Here is an 18,153-nt window from a genome sequence, read left to right as displayed (position 1 = left end):
GGCATTGGGTCTTAATGGTTCTTGACATACCATCAATGGAAGTGTACTTGGTTGGATTTTTTAAAAGATTTTTCGTGGGCCGCCGGATCCAGCTTTTAAATTATTAGTAAACACGTGAGTTTAGTATTTATTTATTGTATTTTTCATTGTATATTTGATTCTATCTTGAAAATAATGAGAATGAAACAAATGCATTTTCATTTTCAGTGCGATCAAGACATCAAATATGTCCAAAGGAAAGAGAAAGATGAATCCAAATCCAAATTGGAACTATGTGACAGTAACCTTAGTTTCTTTGGAATACAATACAAAGTATCTTTCAATTTGTGTATGTGTTAATGCAAGTATTAATTATGTATAGTGCCACAACAACAAGGAGGGATTGTATCGCGGATATTATGTATTGCGCGCTTTATCAGATTTAGTAGAGGATCCCGGTCCCACCGATAAAAAAGAAGGTGACTACAAAGTAGCATTATTTTTCATATAGTCTTAGCTAGCTTATAAATTGGTGCATTTGTAAATATGGTAGGCAATGCATTGCCTGCATCATTTATTTTCATAATATTTATAATATATTTTTCATTTAGCAGGTATGGAGTTCTCTAGCAAGAAGAGTTACACCAATGAAATAGATGAACTTCGTCTTGAATTCATCGACTTTATCCAACAATTTATCGAGTAGTTAATTTGGGTAAGTGGGTTTCCATATTTTCCCTTTGTTTATGTATATATACTTTTCTTATCGTTTTTTTTTCTTACTTGTATAATATACCCTTCTTGATTCACTTGTTTTTTAATTTTATATACTAGTCATAGTGGAATGACGACTTCATGATATGATGCAGGTGTCATGGATCGATTAACAGATGAATAGATGGCAGCTAGGTTTTTGGTGTTGGAAGTGCGCACAACAAGCTAAGATATTGCTAGGATAGTATTGGCGTTATGTAGTTTTTTTTTTTTTTTTTGTTTTTTTTAATTATGATTCTTTTGGTATTGGAATGACTTCTTTTGTTGGGAGTCAAACTAGATGAAAAATACTTGGTTTGATCGATGAAATCAATAGAAGTTAATTGTTTTGAATGTTGTTTCTTTCTTCTCGAGTGGATGTTGTTTCCGTATCATAAAGCAGGTTAAAGTGATTTTGGTTGTGATGTTTTGATAAATGTATGTGGATGTTGTTTATGTCATAAAGCAGGTTAATGGGATTTTGGTTATGACGTATAGGATGCAGGTTGAGAAATGAATACGATCGAATACTAAAATGAGAAAATGTTTTAAAAAAAAATTATTTTCATTTGTCTCACTTTTGAAAAAGGTGACATAATATCTATTCAAAGTGACACAACCTGACCACTCTTATGTGTCGCTTTCTTTTCATCTGAAGTTATATGGAGTTGATTCCCAAAAGTGACACAAGAAGTAAAGGGGCTTTTGTGTCACTTTTGACGCATTTATGTCTCATCTCTCGGTCAAAAAGTGACACAACTAGTATATTTAATGTGTCACTTTTGACGCATTCTATATGTCTCACTCTCGGTCAAAAGTGACACAACCAAGATACTAAATGTGTCACTTTTGACGCTTATGTCTCACTTCTCTGGTCCAAAAGTGACACAACTAGTATATTTAATGTGTCACTTTTGACGCACTTATGTCTCACGCTGGGTCTAAAAGTGACACAACTAGTATACTTAATGTGTCACTTTTTGACGCTTATTCTTATTATGTTCTTCTCGTCCAAAAGTGACACAACTAGTATACTTAATGTGTCACTTTGACGCATTCTATTTATGTCTCACTCTAGTCCAAAAAGTGACACAACTAGTATATTTAATGTGTCACTTTTGGACGCATTTCTATGTCTCACTACGGTCCAAAAGTGACACAACTAGTATACTTAATGTGTCACTTTTAACGAAATTATGTCTCACTCTAGTTCTAAACGGATACAACTAGTGTCACTTTTGATAAGCACTGTGACACTCTTTCTTAAAAGTGACACAAGTGACTTCTTGTGTCACTTAAAAAGTGACACAAAAAGCCCTTCTTTTAGTAGTGTACATATCTTGAGTCTGTTGGTGATGATCTTAGTGACGCATTTATATATGGTGTTGCACAAAGCTATCGGTCTGAAATCCTCTACCTTAGTAGGAGTAGTTACTTTAGGTATAAGGCAGAGAAAGGTACCGTTTACTGCTCTTGGTAGATGATAACTGCTGAAAACATTCTTTACTGCACTTGTGAAATCCTTACCCACAGTCTCCCAACAAGCCTTGAAGAAGAATGGATTGAAGCCATCAGGACCCGGCACTTTATTATCCTCCATGTCAAACATTGCACTTTTGACTTCTTCATCATCGGATTTAGATCTTCTAATTGTCTAGCCAAAGGTTCGGGGAATGATATTTCTTACCTTCAAACTCATAAAAAGTTTCCTCCTTCATCGGGGCAACAAGACTTGTACCTAGTAGTTGGGTATAGTACTCAACTATTGTCTTTTTGCAACTTCATTTCGACCTTTAATCAGGACTCCTTGGTCATTTGATAATGCCCATATGCCTTTTCTTCTTTGTTTTCTCCTTTATGCAAATGAAGAAATATGTTGTACACTTGTCCCCATCTTTCATCCACATTCCTTCACTTTTCTCGGGCATAAGATATCCCTCTCTTGCTGCTAGAGTGTTGTATCTGCTCAAACAAACCCTTTTCCCTTTCACCCAAACAATTATTTTCGGAGTCCCTCTGTAGTAATATCTGCACATCTTGTAACTCCTGCTTAGCTGTTTCTACCCTTTCATGAAGATGAGAGAAATTTGCTCTGGCCCATGGTTTTAGCTTCGTTTCCGCTGGCCAGTTTTCGGATCAAAGACATACATTGGATTATTATATATAGCCATAGTCCACACTCCTCCAGTATGTCTTTGAATTCTATTTGGTACACCCAAAAGTTACAGAACCTAAAAGGAGGAGCTTTTCTTGTATAATCACTCCAACTCAAGAGCATTGGTGAGTGATCAAAAATCCCATAAGGTAGGTACTCAGCAAATGTGTACGGAAATGAAGTAATCCATTCTTTATTCACCAAACATATGTCAATCCTAGACATAATACTTCCTATACCAACTGATTTATTCCACCATGTAAAGAAAAATCCAATGGAATTTAGATCTGTCAGTCTTGCATTTTGAAGGCATAGGATGAAGTCTTGAGCTTCTCTCGGGTGCATGGAATCTCCTCTTATTCTCTCATTAGCACATAAAATATTGTTGAAGTCTCCCGCCACACACCATTCATAATATCTTTCCACAGACCCAATCTCTCGCTGAATCTATTACTTGCATACACCACTGTGAGTAAATACTCTTCATTGCAAGGCTTGAATCGACCTTACAATGAATGTATTTGAGCGACTCGGATAACTACGGACATACACTAAGAAGGGATCCCAAAGATACCCATATTCTACCAAAGATCACTAGAGGAATAATTACTGACACTACTCCATTGAGGACAACATATGTTTCTAATAGCATCAAACTTCTGTTCCTTGACCTTTGTTTCCAACAAACCAAAAATACAAATCTTCTTTTCTATTCTAACCTTGTTTATCTCCTTTGCTTTATGTACATCATTTGTTCCTCGAACATTCCACACACTTATTGGGGCTATCATCTAGTGTTTTTTTGTTTTTGGAACCCTTGGGCCTACTCCTACTCCGCTTGCCATGACCATTCTTTTTGCTACTAGGATTCTGCGTTCTGTTCTTTCAGCTTACTGCTATCTATTCCTTCCTTCTCTATCATATGTCCAGTCTCAACACAGTTCACATCATTCTTATGTTGTATAGGTGTATCCATAATGGCCAGCGGCTCAGTGACTTTATCACTGAAGTATGGGGTCTCCTCCACTGACAAAACATCCTCTGACATTTCACCATCCCCAATACCTTCTGTTCTTCTTATAAAATCCACCAGTTCTTCCTCAAACTCCTCCATGGCAACAGTATCTTCTGAATTGACAAAGTGCTCTAACCTATCTACATAAGGCACCACGGATAGGTTCTGCAGAATTCTGTCATCATTGTCTACAGCAGGCTCCATATCTGGTTGAGCTTGATTTTGGCCATGTATCATTATCTCATTACATATATCTCCGTCAGTAGGGCCATTTTTCTCTATACCATTGCTCTCCTCTACCCTAGTCACCACTGTAGTAATTTGGTTTACCTCTAGAGTTGCAATGTTAAGCACTCCTTCATTTGTGCTGTTACCAGTATTTTCTGATATGGATTCTGGTTCTTGCTCACCAGCCTCTTCTTGTTGACGTTGCACCCATGCCCTTCTTGGAGCCCTGGTATTGTGTGTTGTGCTCAGTAGTTCTTGGAACTCAAACATTTGTCCGTGAGATGGCCAAAAGCCTTTTAATTATCACACTTCTTGGGAACCCAAGAATACTCCACTCGTACTGTTCTATTAACCCTTTTTCCATCTCAATCTCAAAGGACAAAGGCAGCCCTATTCTAAATTAAATTGCTAAAACCCAATATATTAACAAATAAATAACAAAAAACTTACCTATATTTCCACAAACCAAAAAAATAAAAAATAAAAAACAAATGACCTAAAAATTTACATTCTTCATTATCAATCCGGCTTCTCTCTCTCTTTCTATTTCTTGTTACAAAGTTCTATTTTTTTATCACTTTAGTTTATATTAATTTTGAAGAGATAAAAAAAAAAATTGTATGTTCTCTATTTATTGAGTTGAACAAATGTTTGGAGAAATATGAACTAGACATTGAAGGTCTAAATATAAGAATGGTGTGACTGAAGATGAAGATGATAGTAGAAAAGAAAATTAATGAAACTTGATTAAACTTTTTTTGCGTTAAATTTTTTTCTTAATTATTTTTTTTTGTTTGTGGAAATATTCGTAAGTTTGCTGATTTATTTGTTATTATTTATGGTTTTAGTTATTTAATATGGTAAGTTATTTATTATTATTTTATTTCTATGTTTGTTTTTTTATTTATGGAAAGAGAAAGTGAAATTTGGATGTCACGTAGAAAATGGAGTCCAAAGAAGTTATAGAAAAAGTCTGAGTAGAAGCGCTCTACAATGTAAACACAAACTCGCTTAATTTTCTTTTTCAATAATTGAACATGAAAACTTCCATTTTTATTCATGCCCTGGGATTTATTCAATAAAATGATAAATGCTACTCTGAATTTGAATCCCAATAAAAGCGTGAAATTTCCATTTGAAATCTGAATACTAAGTATTTTTGACACGTTGTAGCATTATGACAAAATTCCATTTATGAAGGGAATCTGCATTAACTCCACACCTTTATCCTTTTTGCCTATAAATTTCGTCTCTCAAAGGCCCATTCAGGTGCTCACTGCAAGGATCCCTCTCACCTCTCTAGTAAACAAGTAAGTTTCTGTCATCCCAAAGTTTCAATCATCCCCTCATCTTCTTTTAATGTTTGAACACATCTGGGATTCATTAAATCTGCTCATTTTAGTAGTAGTATATTGCTTTTAGTAGGTTATTTGCTAGGGTACGATCTCTTAATTAAGTATAAGAAATTTGAACTTATGCTCTAAGAGCCGATTGCCTTTGCTAGGTGGGAAGGGAAACGTCTTCCACACACACAAAACAAGTCTAGCTAGGCGATCTGATTGAAATTATAGTTTGTATATGTAGTTTTGTCCATTTTTTTCGGCCAAGTCTTCTATATGCGTGATTGATTCATTTCTTGAAAAGTTGAGGGTGTGTGTAAATGTGTGAATCTCATTTCCATTTAGAGTATGTAACTCCGTGCCTCCTTGTTTTGTTAACAAACCTTTGAATTGTTTCAATTTGTTTTTGTCCAAATATTTTGATAGCTTACTTCTTATATATTATTCTTGTAAATATCCTAGAGCTAGAAATATGCTTTCCGAGATAGTAAATTCTCTATCTTTGGCACTTCATTATGTTTTGTTTTGTTGGATGGGGACTCAGAATTGTTGTAGTTTTTGTTATCCTCCATTTGAATTGATTTCACTAAGTTAGATTTTATTTATTTTTTGATGCATATGGTACGTACATTGCCAACCATTCTTATTGTATATGTTAATTAAATTCCTATATGCATATATGCAGTAAAGAAAAAAAAATAAATTAAAATTAAAATTAAAAATAAAGCACAAAAATAAAGCACAAAAAGAAGAGGAAAATATATAAGTGGTGAACCGACAAATTATTCGATCTGCAGTGCCAACAATTTCCTCCTTTTATTTGTTTAGAAAAAAGAAATACATGATTAATGTACCCTATGAGAGGGACCAAGGTGGGTTATATATTTTCTTTTGACCAATAATTTTGATTAAAAGATAAATTCGATCAGGGATATGAAGCTATGCATGAATTCGATCTATCTTAAACTTTTATTTTATTTAATTTACCATCTCCCACTATTAGTATTTAATTTAAATTGAGGACATAATTTTGACAAGAAGCAAATTGTTTCTTTTTTCGTCCTTTTAATTAATATATGTTTCTCTTTTGGTAATTTCATTAATTGGCTATAATATAGTTAATATGCATATATATTGAGGTCGTTATTTAATTTGACAACCAATTTATTATTTGGCTTTTATTTTCAAGTTTCAATTGTCAAGCAAATAAGGATTTTAAAGCTAGAAGTATTACACGTTTAGGGGTCATATGACAACCATCATAAGCAAAACTAACTAATATATTTTCGGGGCTGTTTGGCAACCAATACGATAATCTATTTTATAACGTACAGATAATCTATTATGAGTTCCATAATTGATTTTTGATATAAAAAAAATTGTTTGGTAAAAGTTTTTAAAAGCCATCACCTCATTTTAAAAAAAATATAAAAACAAAATAATTGTTTGTCCTAATTATTTGTAAAATTTGTTATCATTATAAATAAAATTTCCACTTAAAAAAAATAAAAAATTAAAATTAAAAAATTAAAAAATGAGAAACAAAAAATTATGGAGCTTTCATTTCCTTTTCAAATGAGTTGTCATATTTTCATTCTTTTTGGTTTTTTAGTAATCAACCTCTTTAGTAATTGTTCTTTTTAGTAATTGCTCTTTCCATTTTTGGTTTGGTCATTAAACCAATAATTGATTTGTATTTTGTTGTTTGGTATCACTTCTTTCATAAAAGTTTATCTAAATATTATTTATGTTAGAATAATTAATTTTAAAAGCATAATTGTTCCTTCTTATAATGGTTGCTATACGCCTAGACCGGTACCCCTTCATGTATGAAATCAATTTTTAAGATAAATGATTTTGACATAAGCCTTTATGGAATAAATGATGCCAAACAGCTAAATACAAATCAATTTATGATTTAATGACTAACACAAAAATGGAAAAAAAAAAAAAACAATTACCAAAAACTAAAAAGCGAAAAGAAAATATGGTACCTTATTTCAAGAGGAAAGCTCCATTGTACTTGTTTCTCATCTTGGACACACCCATAAAAACACTCCCATACCCCATAACTAGAAAAAAAAAATGAACGTTTTTTATCATGAACTTTGTTGTTTTTATCAATTTAGGCCAATAACTATTTTTTGAGCAAATTGGGCCATGACCTTTTGCAAAATCTATCACGTTAGGCCACCGGTGTGTTTCCATTACTTCAAATGTTGATGTGTACTAATGGATGTGAATGTGGCTTAACATAAGCTTATGTGGCGCTGCTATAATCGACATCTAGGAACAGCTGATGAGGCATGATGATGTCATAATGTCGTCATCGTAAAATCACGCTTGTTGCACGTGAATTAGAAACACATGAATTAAAAACATTGTAATATAATCCCAACCGGCTAAAAAATCCCTCAATAGTTGGTGATTTTTATTAATGTTAATTAATCTGTAATTAATATAAAGATTAAGTAGAAAATTTTCTATATTGCTTGAATTATCAATTGCAAATGATTTGAATGGATTCAGCCGTGCATTTAAAGAAGAGGGGTTGGATGTTGACGAAGCGAGTTTTTGGTATGGAAGAGCTATTGGGTCAAAGAAAATGGAATTTCAAAAGAGAATTCCTCTGATGGATCAGTGGAGTCAGTTGAGATTGTGAAGTAGTTGTTAATTGATTCCTTGGCTGATGTGAATTGTGTCCATCTTTCATTTTAAGTAGAATGACTATTGAGATGTTGCTAAAGGAGTATAGTTTTGGTGATGAATTGGTTTCTTTTGATGAAGCGTTTAATAAACAATGTTGGTGCGTGGAGTGGGTTATTAGGGACGACGGAGGTGTAAATGGTTGCTGATTATATAAAGAAGATGAACAAGGACCGTCGGATTAGATAAATTGCAGTCGTTGGATTGTGGGTCATAGCAATATGTGGCACTGACTTAAGTGTGGATGGGCCACATTAGTTGGTGGCATTTTAGAAATAAAATGGCATAATAGGCCTTTTTGTCACTTTCTTCTAGTAACAAAAAGAAAAAATAGTAAAAATATTTAGCTTATTAGGTGTGCGCTTTAATAGTCCCACATGAGCATTTGGTCAGATGCATATACATCCGGCACGCCACATAAGCATGTGAAGTAATAGAATGGTAACGATGGCCTAAAGTGGAAAAAAAAAATTGCCCAATTTGCTTAAAAAGAAGGTTTTTGGCCTAAATTGATAAAAACAACAAAGTTCATAGTACAAAACATTTATTTTTTCTCATAATTAACTAAATTTTTTGTCATACCCTAATAACCGCCTCAATCCAATAATATATCCCAAATTAATTTGGGGTATTTCCAATAGGCAACAACAACAATAACGCATGACATTTTTTTCGACAATCTTTTTCTAGAGGCTTTGGGTTCATGTTGCTTCCAATTTCAAACAAATAGACTAAACTACAACCTTTAGCTTTATCATCTGCCCAGTCTTAGCTTGCAATTCATAAATGCAGCACGGTACAGAAACGTACACTAATTCAAAACAATGTCATATTATGATTTGGATTTATTTTTACTCTGAAGTTCATAGCTTAAACTAGTTCATGCTATTATTCTTTAAAATGGATTAGTGGAAATAAACCCCTATATGGTGTAATTATGGTTAAATTTGTTGAAGCATCAAAAATTTTCATCAAATATAAATGACTTGTTTTGTCTTGGGTACACCAAATATAAAAAAAATGGTAATTTAGGAACATAAACGTTTCTAAAAAAATTATTTATTTATTTTAAAATTGGGGTATTTGAGTCTTTTTATGGGTGTCCAAAATCATCCTGCATAAGTTTTTTTTTTTTTAATAGATTATCTATTTTTGAGAATGAGATAATATAATAATTCCTAAAAATTATTACATATCCAAAATCAATTATAGGAACAATAATAGATTATTTGGTATAAAATGGATTATAATAGTGGCTGCCAAACGGCCCCTACATCGAAAAGAAGCTTACTTTTCTGCAATGCAATTCTGTCAAAATATAAATGTATGGTTGAATGGTATACGTCATATAGGGTTCATTCATTTTCTTGTGTGCTTTGTACAGGAAATGCCAACAAAATCTTAAAGAACCAAGCTTCCAGCTTCCTCCATTGTTGTAGCTAAATTGTAGAAGATCTAAACTACTGAAAGGACTTCAGATGGAGAGAAGAGTACTATAACTATAGCTTTTCATTCTAGATTACAATATTAAAAATTGTGGTTATCAAATATTGACATAATTTTTATTTTTTTTGAGTTTTCAGGAATTTTTCCACTTACTCGAGCAACCAAACATTGAGGTAAACCCCTAAAAAAGAAAAAGGAAAGAGGTGTATCTTTAAAAAAAAATTATATCTATAAGCTAAGAGCATTTCTAGGTGGTAATATAACCTGTCTTTTTCTTCATATTTGAAGAAAAAGTTCGGAATATTTTGGAATTCCATCTCTAGGTGGCTGCATTCATGGTCGCATCACCTGCTTGTTCGCATTCTTATTCGCAAATTTGACAATTTGGATGCGGATGCGGAGCGACAATAGTAATGTCGCTCCACTTTTTTTTTTTTTACTTTGACCAGCACCACGCGCCAGTGGTACTAGCGCGCGCCACTACTAATGTTGCGCAAGTTATTTTTTTTTACTTTTTCAATTTGGTGCGACAGTGGGAATGTCGCGTGAGTTTTTTTTTTCAACTTGGGGGCGACATTGGTAATGTCGCGCGGCGCGCCAGTACCAATAGCGCGCATGGTAGAGTCTACAATTGCATTTGCGGTCAATATTTGTGACAACCTAGAATTGATCGAAATTTGCGGCCAACTTCTTCAAACTTTTTCTTTAAATATGAAGAGTATGCTACCACCACCTAGAGATGTTCTAAGTAACATAATACAAATCTTACTCTTAACCGCGAACAGGGCCGAGGAAACACTGATAGCATAAGGCATGGAAATGTCAACGGATACGCCATCCAGTCTTACCCTAGGCAGGGGTTACACAGGTCTATCTTTTATCATGCATCAACATTTTCAATATACACTATTTGAAGGAAGCTAGCACTAGGTAGTTTTCTCTTTTATAATGTTTGTTGAAAAATTTATGTCTACATTGAACTTTTGATGTTTTACCTTAAAATGACTAATGAAATAACCGGAGTACGTACTAACTACGAGTCCACATTTTCCAATTTGAACTCAAGATCAATGAGAGGTACTTCAACTGACATGATGGAAACTATACCGGCCGGTCCTTATGTACAATCTGGCAAATACGAAAGTTCCAGAAGTAGTTCACACGACACCACGTTGCTAAACTTTGGGTCTTTGAATCCAGGAGAAATCTCGTCTAGAATGCAAAGGATTCGGGTATCTCATTCCTGCCAACATTTCAAGCGCTTAATAATTATGTACTAGTATTGTAAACTAATGAACTTCTTAACTAGCAGCATCTCATTGCATAAAATTGCTTAATTAGAGAATTTGAGTTAATATTACAGGGAGGAAGACTAAGGAATGGAGTTTGCATTGAAAACGATTACCAAGTGTCAAATATGACAAGTTCCCAAAACCTGCAGGATAATGGGATTGTACGTGGCCCTAGATTGGTAGGTAACCAAAGATTATCATGGGGTCGTGCGTTTTGTGGTAGGTAACATTAGTACTTTTGTTTCTTATCAGCAACCAAGAAGTACGAACAATTCCCTGACAGTAGCAGACGTTCCTCAAACTAATAAAAATCAACATCTCAAGATAGTAATGAACAACTCTGTAATGGTAAGTTATATATGGAATCAATGTTGAGTACATGAATGGTTTCTATCTAAAACTTAAAGTTAATGATCACAGGGAAGGCCCGACTGTGAGATGGTACCTTTGCTTATTCAACCCGTAGCGGTGCCTAGAAGAAATGGAGTAGTATTGTTATCTCTTCTGATCTTTTACATTGTCTTTTGGCATATCCTAATTCAAGCTTATGTATTAGCAAACTTTTGGTGTATCTTCCCATTAGCACCATCGCGCGAGCTGAGATAACTTAAGGTTTTTGTTATTTATTAATCAGAATGCTGGAAGTGGGAACAACAATCCCCAGCACAACTATATTTCTCGAACTCAAAATCAAGTTGATCAGGAAGAGAGGTCTATTGTTATGGCGAGTCATGCTGAACCAAAGGTGTAGTTTTATTGTCATTTACGTCTTTAAGGTCTAGAGTTTTACCATTTACATGCTCCAAGCAATTTTATCTTAGCTTATTCTTATTCTTATTTTTAGAACAATACAATCAGGAAATAAGATCCTAATATTTATGACCATTTACCATAGGGAAGGGATAAGACGGAGGCACTCGTGGTCAACCGGCAGGTGCGTGATGACTACCAACACATCATATGTTTTATGCAACTTTTTTTTTTAAAAATATTTATCATCAATCTGCGCTATTTGCTCTTCTCTACACTATATGATAGCCGGATGTTTAGGAGGAAATTTTTCAACCGAACTGTATTATTTGTAATCTCTATTTTATGATTTTAGAACCACCGCCCTTTAATTATATTCGGCTTAATGTTTTTATATTATTTTTTTAAACAATTTACCAAAAACTCTCAAGCTTTATGAAAAAATTAGAATTACAAATTCATATTATTTAAAATAATTTATTATTTTTAAATAATTTAGAAAAACCTCATTCAAATCATTATATTCAAATTATATAAAACCCCTCTAATTGAAATTATAATTTTTATATATTATTTAAAATATTAAAAAATTATAACGCTATCACGGGTTTAAATCTTAATGTTTTTATTTGTTTTTAAATTAAAAAAATTTGAAAAAAACACGGTTCGCATACTCGCGTTTATTTGTATTTTAGAATCAAGAAAACATTAGAATTTGAAAGACAAATTAAGTGTCTCGGTCACATAGCTAATCTTTTGAAATATTCCCTTTAACTGAAAGCAGAGAAGTAATTCTGGCCAAATGGTTTGCCACTAATCTACAATTTTGAAGGTGTGAATTGGGAATACGCTCCTCTCAGAAAACCCAGAAGGTAAGTTCGTCGACAGTGTATTAATATGTTAAATTTGGTGGATTTCAGCTCCTAATGAAGTGTTGTTCATTGTAGTTTCCCCAACTTTAGGTTAAAAAATAAAACTTTGGAAACATGAATTTCCGAAGATGCAATAATGACAACATATACATATTGCAACCACATCCATCATTGTCTCCTTATGATTCTTCCTAGCTAAAATTTGGAGTAGCCCAGAAAGTGGCAAGCATATGGAACGTAATTTGTGAACCGTTATGTTACATATATACACTCCTTTTTACATACTTTATTTTCCTTTTATCATCAAATTGCAAAAGTTGCATATACATCTATCTATATCTTAATATTAAAAAGCTCTACAAGGGGTATTTTTCAAGCTCTATTAAAATTCCACATCATCTCCTATTAAAACGGAAATTTCTCTCCTATTTAAAAAATATGAATTTTTTTTACAACCGAAATTCCTCTCCTATTATAACTGGAATTTATTTTCTATTAAAACAAATTCTAGCACTTCTAATTAAAGCGGGAATCATTCTTCTATTAAAATGGGAATTCCTCTCCTATTGAAAAGAGAAAATCTAGCATATCTAATTAAAACGAAAATTATTCTCCTATTAAAACATGATCTCTCTTCCAATTGAAAAAATAGGTTTTTAAAACTTAATTAAAATTTGATTTAAAACAATTTGTTAGAAAATTAAAACGGATTAGCGACTAAAACTGTAGCCCCAATTTTCTAAAAAAATTCTAAATGTTTTCAATGGAGTATTTTTCGAGCTCTATTGAAATTCCACATCATCATCTCCTATTAAAACGGAAATTCCTCTCTTATTGAATTTTTTTTTAAGCACTTCTAATTAAAACAGAAATTATTATCCTATGGAAATTCTTCATCTATTAGAAAAAAAAAAATAAAAAATAAAAATCTAGCACTTCTGATTAAAACATGAATCATTCTCTTATTAAAACGGTATCTCTCCCCCAGTTAAAAAACGGGTTTTTAAAACTTAATTAAAATAATTTGTTGAGAAATTAAAACGAGTTAGCGATGAAAACATGAACCACGATTTGTTAGAAACTATATATATATATATATATATATATATATATATATATATATATATATTGTTGAGCAAATTTTTAAAAGAGTCGGTGCATATGCACGGGTCTACTTTCTAGTCTTAATATTAAAACTCCTACAAAAAGTATTTTTAGAACTCTATTAAAATTCCACATCACCACTTAATAAACCAATCTAAAACGGGAATCTCTTTTTCCTTTAAAAAAACCAACTTAAAATGGGAATCTATTCTTCTTTTCAAAACTCCTATTAAAACGGGAATTTCTCTCTTATATTGAAAAAAAAAAATTAACACTTCTAATTAAAATGGGAATCACATTTCTAAATTAAGTCAACTTTTATAACGGGATCATTCCCCCAACTAAAATCGGGTTTTTAAAACACAATTAAAACGATTTGTTAGGAAATTAAAATGGGTTTTTAAAACACAATTAAAACGATTTGTTAGAAAATTAAAACGGGTTAAATTAGCAACTAAAAGCGGGGAATATCTTTTCCTTATTAAAACAATTTGCTAAGAAATTTCTATATGTATAGTAATGATTATTAATCAAGTTTTCAAATGAGTCGGTGCATATGCACGACCTACAAGCTAGTAGTCATTATACTTGTCACTTATTTTCTAATTTGTGAATATTACTTTATTTCATTTTGCCTCTAACATTTTGTTCATTGTATTTTGTTTTGAGTTCAGGATTACAGGAAATTATGGAGCCAAGCCGGAGTACATAGGCGTGGCTGCCACTGCAGACGGTGAATGATTATGGTATATCTTTTGATCTATGAAAATTTTTTTAAATATTTTCTCTCAATATCTCATATGGTAAACTGGGACTAGAATTATCACTTTATTATTATTTTATTTTATTTTGTATCAGGATAAGCTGATGACTGATGAACCGACTCCCACCTAGAAGTTGCCAACTAATCTCTTCTAAGAGTTGGACATCTAAAGCTAATATCTCTATGGACATGAATGGCGTGTTAATACGGAACTGTACTAGTTAATAATGCACACCAGACAATGAGACAATAGGTATTTCCTAGTCTATATATATTATGTGTGTTTGGTACATATATAGATGCATGTACGTACCAAGCAATTCCTTTTCTCTTTCATAATTAAGTAGCTTCGACTTAATTTTTCCGATCATGGTCATCTACTTTTATTATCTATATATTAAAGTAGAGACTTCTATAATTGATATTTCTCTCTTTTTGAGGGGTTTTGTTTAAAATAGATTGAATTAAGTTCTCTAAATGATTAAGATTGCTTTGGTATTGATTTGAGTGATGAAATCAAAGCTTTAAGTGGTGAGTTTGCTGAAATTTTCGTGTTCTTTTCTTTTTCTTCATTTTTCATCATTTAGAATTGATATTTTGAGTAGAAATCATGATGTAGACACTACCTTATCATTATGTTCTGATAGCCATACAAAATCCATTTGTTTTGAAGTGTTTAGACATGTTTTTAATGGAGTTTTTGTATAGCTATGAATTTGAAGTTGAATAGTTATTGTTCTTTTATGTATTTAAGTTTATGTTTCATTGTGTTAGTTGATGTTGGTTGATTGCATTGACATGAGGACATGCATGAACAATACCAATGGGGTCGATTTCGATCGTAGTCGATGATTTTTAATTCTTATTTATGCGCTCGTATGTAGGGTTTAGTTTAGACTTTGTATTAGGTTGCAATTTGATTAGTTAAAACTTAAAATCATAGAGTTAGTAATAACTAATGTTTGCAAACTAGAGTATCAATGTTAGTTTTTGTTGAATTGCTAGTTTATGACTATATATATGAATATGGACAGGTAAGTATTCACTCCATTTTATTTAGTTCATACAATTATCTTTTAAATTATTAAGTTACATTTCATGTGATTATTAGTTCATTAAGTTTAGAATTCATTGTCTCTTTAGCCTCCATGAAAGTTTTACTTTCGTATATTGAAGGTTTGTTACTTTTACTATAAATGAAAATTTACAAAACTAGTTATCAAGGCAACTACCAAGTGATTAGTAGCTGCTATAGGCCACTCACCAAGCAGCTACCAGTCACACTCACATGTCACTATACTGTTGGGGAAAACGATACCAATCGATCCCCACTAAAATAGTTTGTACCTGGACAATCTACTACTCCAACCTAAAAATTTAAATTTTCACTACAACCAACAACCACAACCTAAGCTATGAAATTAGCTATCACAAACAAACAATAACAATATAAAGTAACTTACTACAATGAGACACAAGATGTAACGTGGTTCGGCTAATGATGTCTACTTTCACAAGAGCAAATCATTTTATAAGTGTGGAACGCTAGGAAGATTACTATCACTCCTCTTAAGTCTCTCCAAACTTACTAGATCTCTCTCCTTACAAACTTTTTCTCTTTGCAAAGGTTTTCTCTCAATTTTGGTTGCTCGCAAAATTGGGTTTCTATTCAAGACTTCTCATTACTAAAAACCTAGCTTTGATTTTATAGTAATCTGAAATTTCGGTGCGTCTGTGAAATATCGGTTCACTGTAGCAAAATAAAAAATCGGTATGTATAGGCAAGGGCGCGTGCGCGCCTCCTTCTATCCCAACTTCTAGTAACATGTTTCGCAAAAAGGAAAAAACAAAAACTATCTTCTTTTCTCAAGCAAGGGCGTGGGAGCGCCTTAGGCAAGGCCAACTCGAGCGCGTGTGCCTTCTTCTCTTCACATGAACAGTACCTTTTTTTATCCAAAAACAACATCTCCGATCCTTGGTTTTCCCAATCTTCCTCATGTGAGGGATAACACCCAACAATCTCCCCCTCCCTAGCCATGAGGGGGGATACTTCTACGAATTTCCAAATTAACAAGAGGAGTGTCTTTGTAATTAGGTGGTAGCACAACAAACATTAAACTTGCTTTTCTGCAAAAACTTTGGTCATCATATCCGACCCGTTCTTGTCGGTATGAATATTCTCAATGCATAACTGTTTCTCTTTGAGAACTTCTCTAATCCAATGATAACACACATATATGTGCTTGGATCTAGAATAAAAACTCGGATTCTTGCTTAAATGGATGGCGCTCTGACTGTCACACAGAACCACAAATTGTTTATGCTTTAGCCCTAGTTCATTGAAGAACCTCTTCATCCATAACATCTCTTTACAATACTCTGTAGCTGCAATATACTCAGCTTTTGTAGTAGAGAGAGCAACACACTTTTGCAACTTTGATTGCCAAGAAACTGCTCCCCCTACAAAAATAAACAAATAACCAAAAGTAGACTTCATCAAGTCAACATCACCTACCATGTCTGTATTTGTGTAGCCTTCAAGTAAGGTCTTACTTCCACTAAACACATAAACACGCCTTGGAAGTGCCATTGAGATATCTCAATACCCACTTAACACCTTCCCAATGCTCTTTACCCAAATTTGATAAAAATCGGCTTACAACACCAACAGCGAAAGCAATATCCGGTCTTGTATACACCATTATTGCATACATCAAGCTGCCCACTGTGGATGCATAAGGAATCTTTTGCATTTCTTTTTTCTCATGCTCACCCTTTGGACATATATTTTTGGTCATACAGAACTGGCCACCAAGCGGATAAGCGGTAGGCGGCTTTGATCCATCTTTGAATCTCTTCAACACCTTCTCAATATAGCTTTCTTGAGAAAGCCACAACTTCCCACTCTTTCTGTCATGAGTGATCCGCATCCCAAGTATCTGCTTTGCTTAACCCAAATCATTCATCTCAAAGGACTTACTCAAGTATATTTTCAACTTAGATATCTTGTTGATGTTTTGGCCAACTATCAACATATCATCCACATATAACAATAGCACTATGAAATCCTCATCTGGAAATTTCTAAACAAACACACAGTGATCGAAAATGGACTTCTTGTAGCCATGCTTCACCATAAATGACTCAAACTTCATGTACCACTGTCTCGGTGCCTACTTTAGACCATACAAACTCTTTCTTAGCTTGCATACCAAATGCTCCTTGCCTTTGACCTCAAAGCGCCTCGGTGGTCCATGTAAACATCTTCCTCAATATCTCTATGAAGAAAAGTTGTCTTGACATCTAGTTACTCAACCTCTAGGTTCATACTTGAGCCCAAACCCAATACCACCCTGATAGAAGTCATCTTAACTACAAGAGAGAAAATTTCATCAAAGTCAATACCTTTCATTTGACCAAATCCCTTCACAACAAAACGAGCTTTGTGCCTTGGATGTGGATTATTCTCCTCATGCTTGACTTTGAAGATCTACTTATTCTTGAGAACTTTTTTTTCTTTCAGTTTCTCAACTAAGTCATAAGTGTGATTCTTATGCAAAGAACTCATCTCATCTTGCATTGCGTTCAACCACTTCTCCTTGTATGTACCTTTAAGAGCCTCTTAATAGTACATAAGTTCTCTACCATCAGATAGTAAAACATACGTATGTGGTGGATACCTGGTTGAAGCTTGTCTCTCTCTCTTGAATCTCCTCACCTCATCTTTTTGTGGCTCAGGAAGATGCACAT

At 33.3% G+C, this 18,153-nt stretch overlaps 1 protein-coding gene and 2 long non-coding RNA genes across 3 annotated transcripts; all 3 read left to right on the top strand.

Moving 5' to 3' along the window:
• Positions 1-596: 596 nt before the first annotated feature.
• Positions 597-1,086, top strand: LOC147502305 (uncharacterized). Its single transcript, XR_015219965.1, has 2 exons — positions 597-694; positions 849-1,086. It is a non-coding gene; the product is annotated as an uncharacterized LOC147502305 (long non-coding RNA).
• A 4,235-nt stretch (positions 1,087-5,321) lies between these two features.
• LOC147502304 (uncharacterized) lies at positions 5,322-11,964 on the top strand. Its single transcript, XM_086604504.1, has 11 exons — positions 5,322-5,440; positions 9,561-9,666; positions 9,760-9,795; positions 10,408-10,490; positions 10,689-10,854; positions 10,986-11,093; positions 11,167-11,262; positions 11,335-11,403; positions 11,549-11,659; positions 11,810-11,848; positions 11,953-11,964. The coding sequence occupies exons 2-11, from the start codon at positions 9,655-9,657 to the stop codon at positions 11,962-11,964; spliced, it is 732 nt and encodes a 243-aa protein (XP_086460630.1). The 5' UTR covers positions 5,322-5,440; positions 9,561-9,654.
• Positions 11,965-12,464: 500 nt separating this feature from the next.
• On the top strand, positions 12,465-15,087 carry LOC147502303 (uncharacterized). The gene is made up of 3 exons (XR_015219964.1): positions 12,465-12,536; positions 14,315-14,386; positions 14,499-15,087. It is a non-coding gene; the product is annotated as an uncharacterized LOC147502303 (long non-coding RNA).
• Positions 15,088-18,153: the final 3,066 nt, after the last annotated feature.

The sequence above is a fragment of the Coptis chinensis genome, chromosome 4, assembly GCF_015680905.1.
Source record: "Coptis chinensis isolate HL-2020 chromosome 4, ASM1568090v1, whole genome shotgun sequence".
Taxonomy (NCBI): Eukaryota; Viridiplantae; Streptophyta; class Magnoliopsida; order Ranunculales; family Ranunculaceae; genus Coptis; species Coptis chinensis.
The sequence above is the reverse complement of the archived record's forward strand: the minus strand, read 5'-3'. Positions and strand labels throughout refer to the sequence as shown.

Bases quoted from the DNA above. Each gene is read 5' to 3' on its own strand.
- LOC147502304 (XM_086604504.1), top strand. The intron at 11,094-11,166 runs GTAGGTAACCAA...GTTTCTTATCAG, and splicing joins TTGTACGTGGCCCTAGATTG to CAACCAAGAAGTACGAACAA. The intron at 11,263-11,334 runs GTAAGTTATATA...TAATGATCACAG, and splicing joins TAATGAACAACTCTGTAATG to GGAAGGCCCGACTGTGAGAT.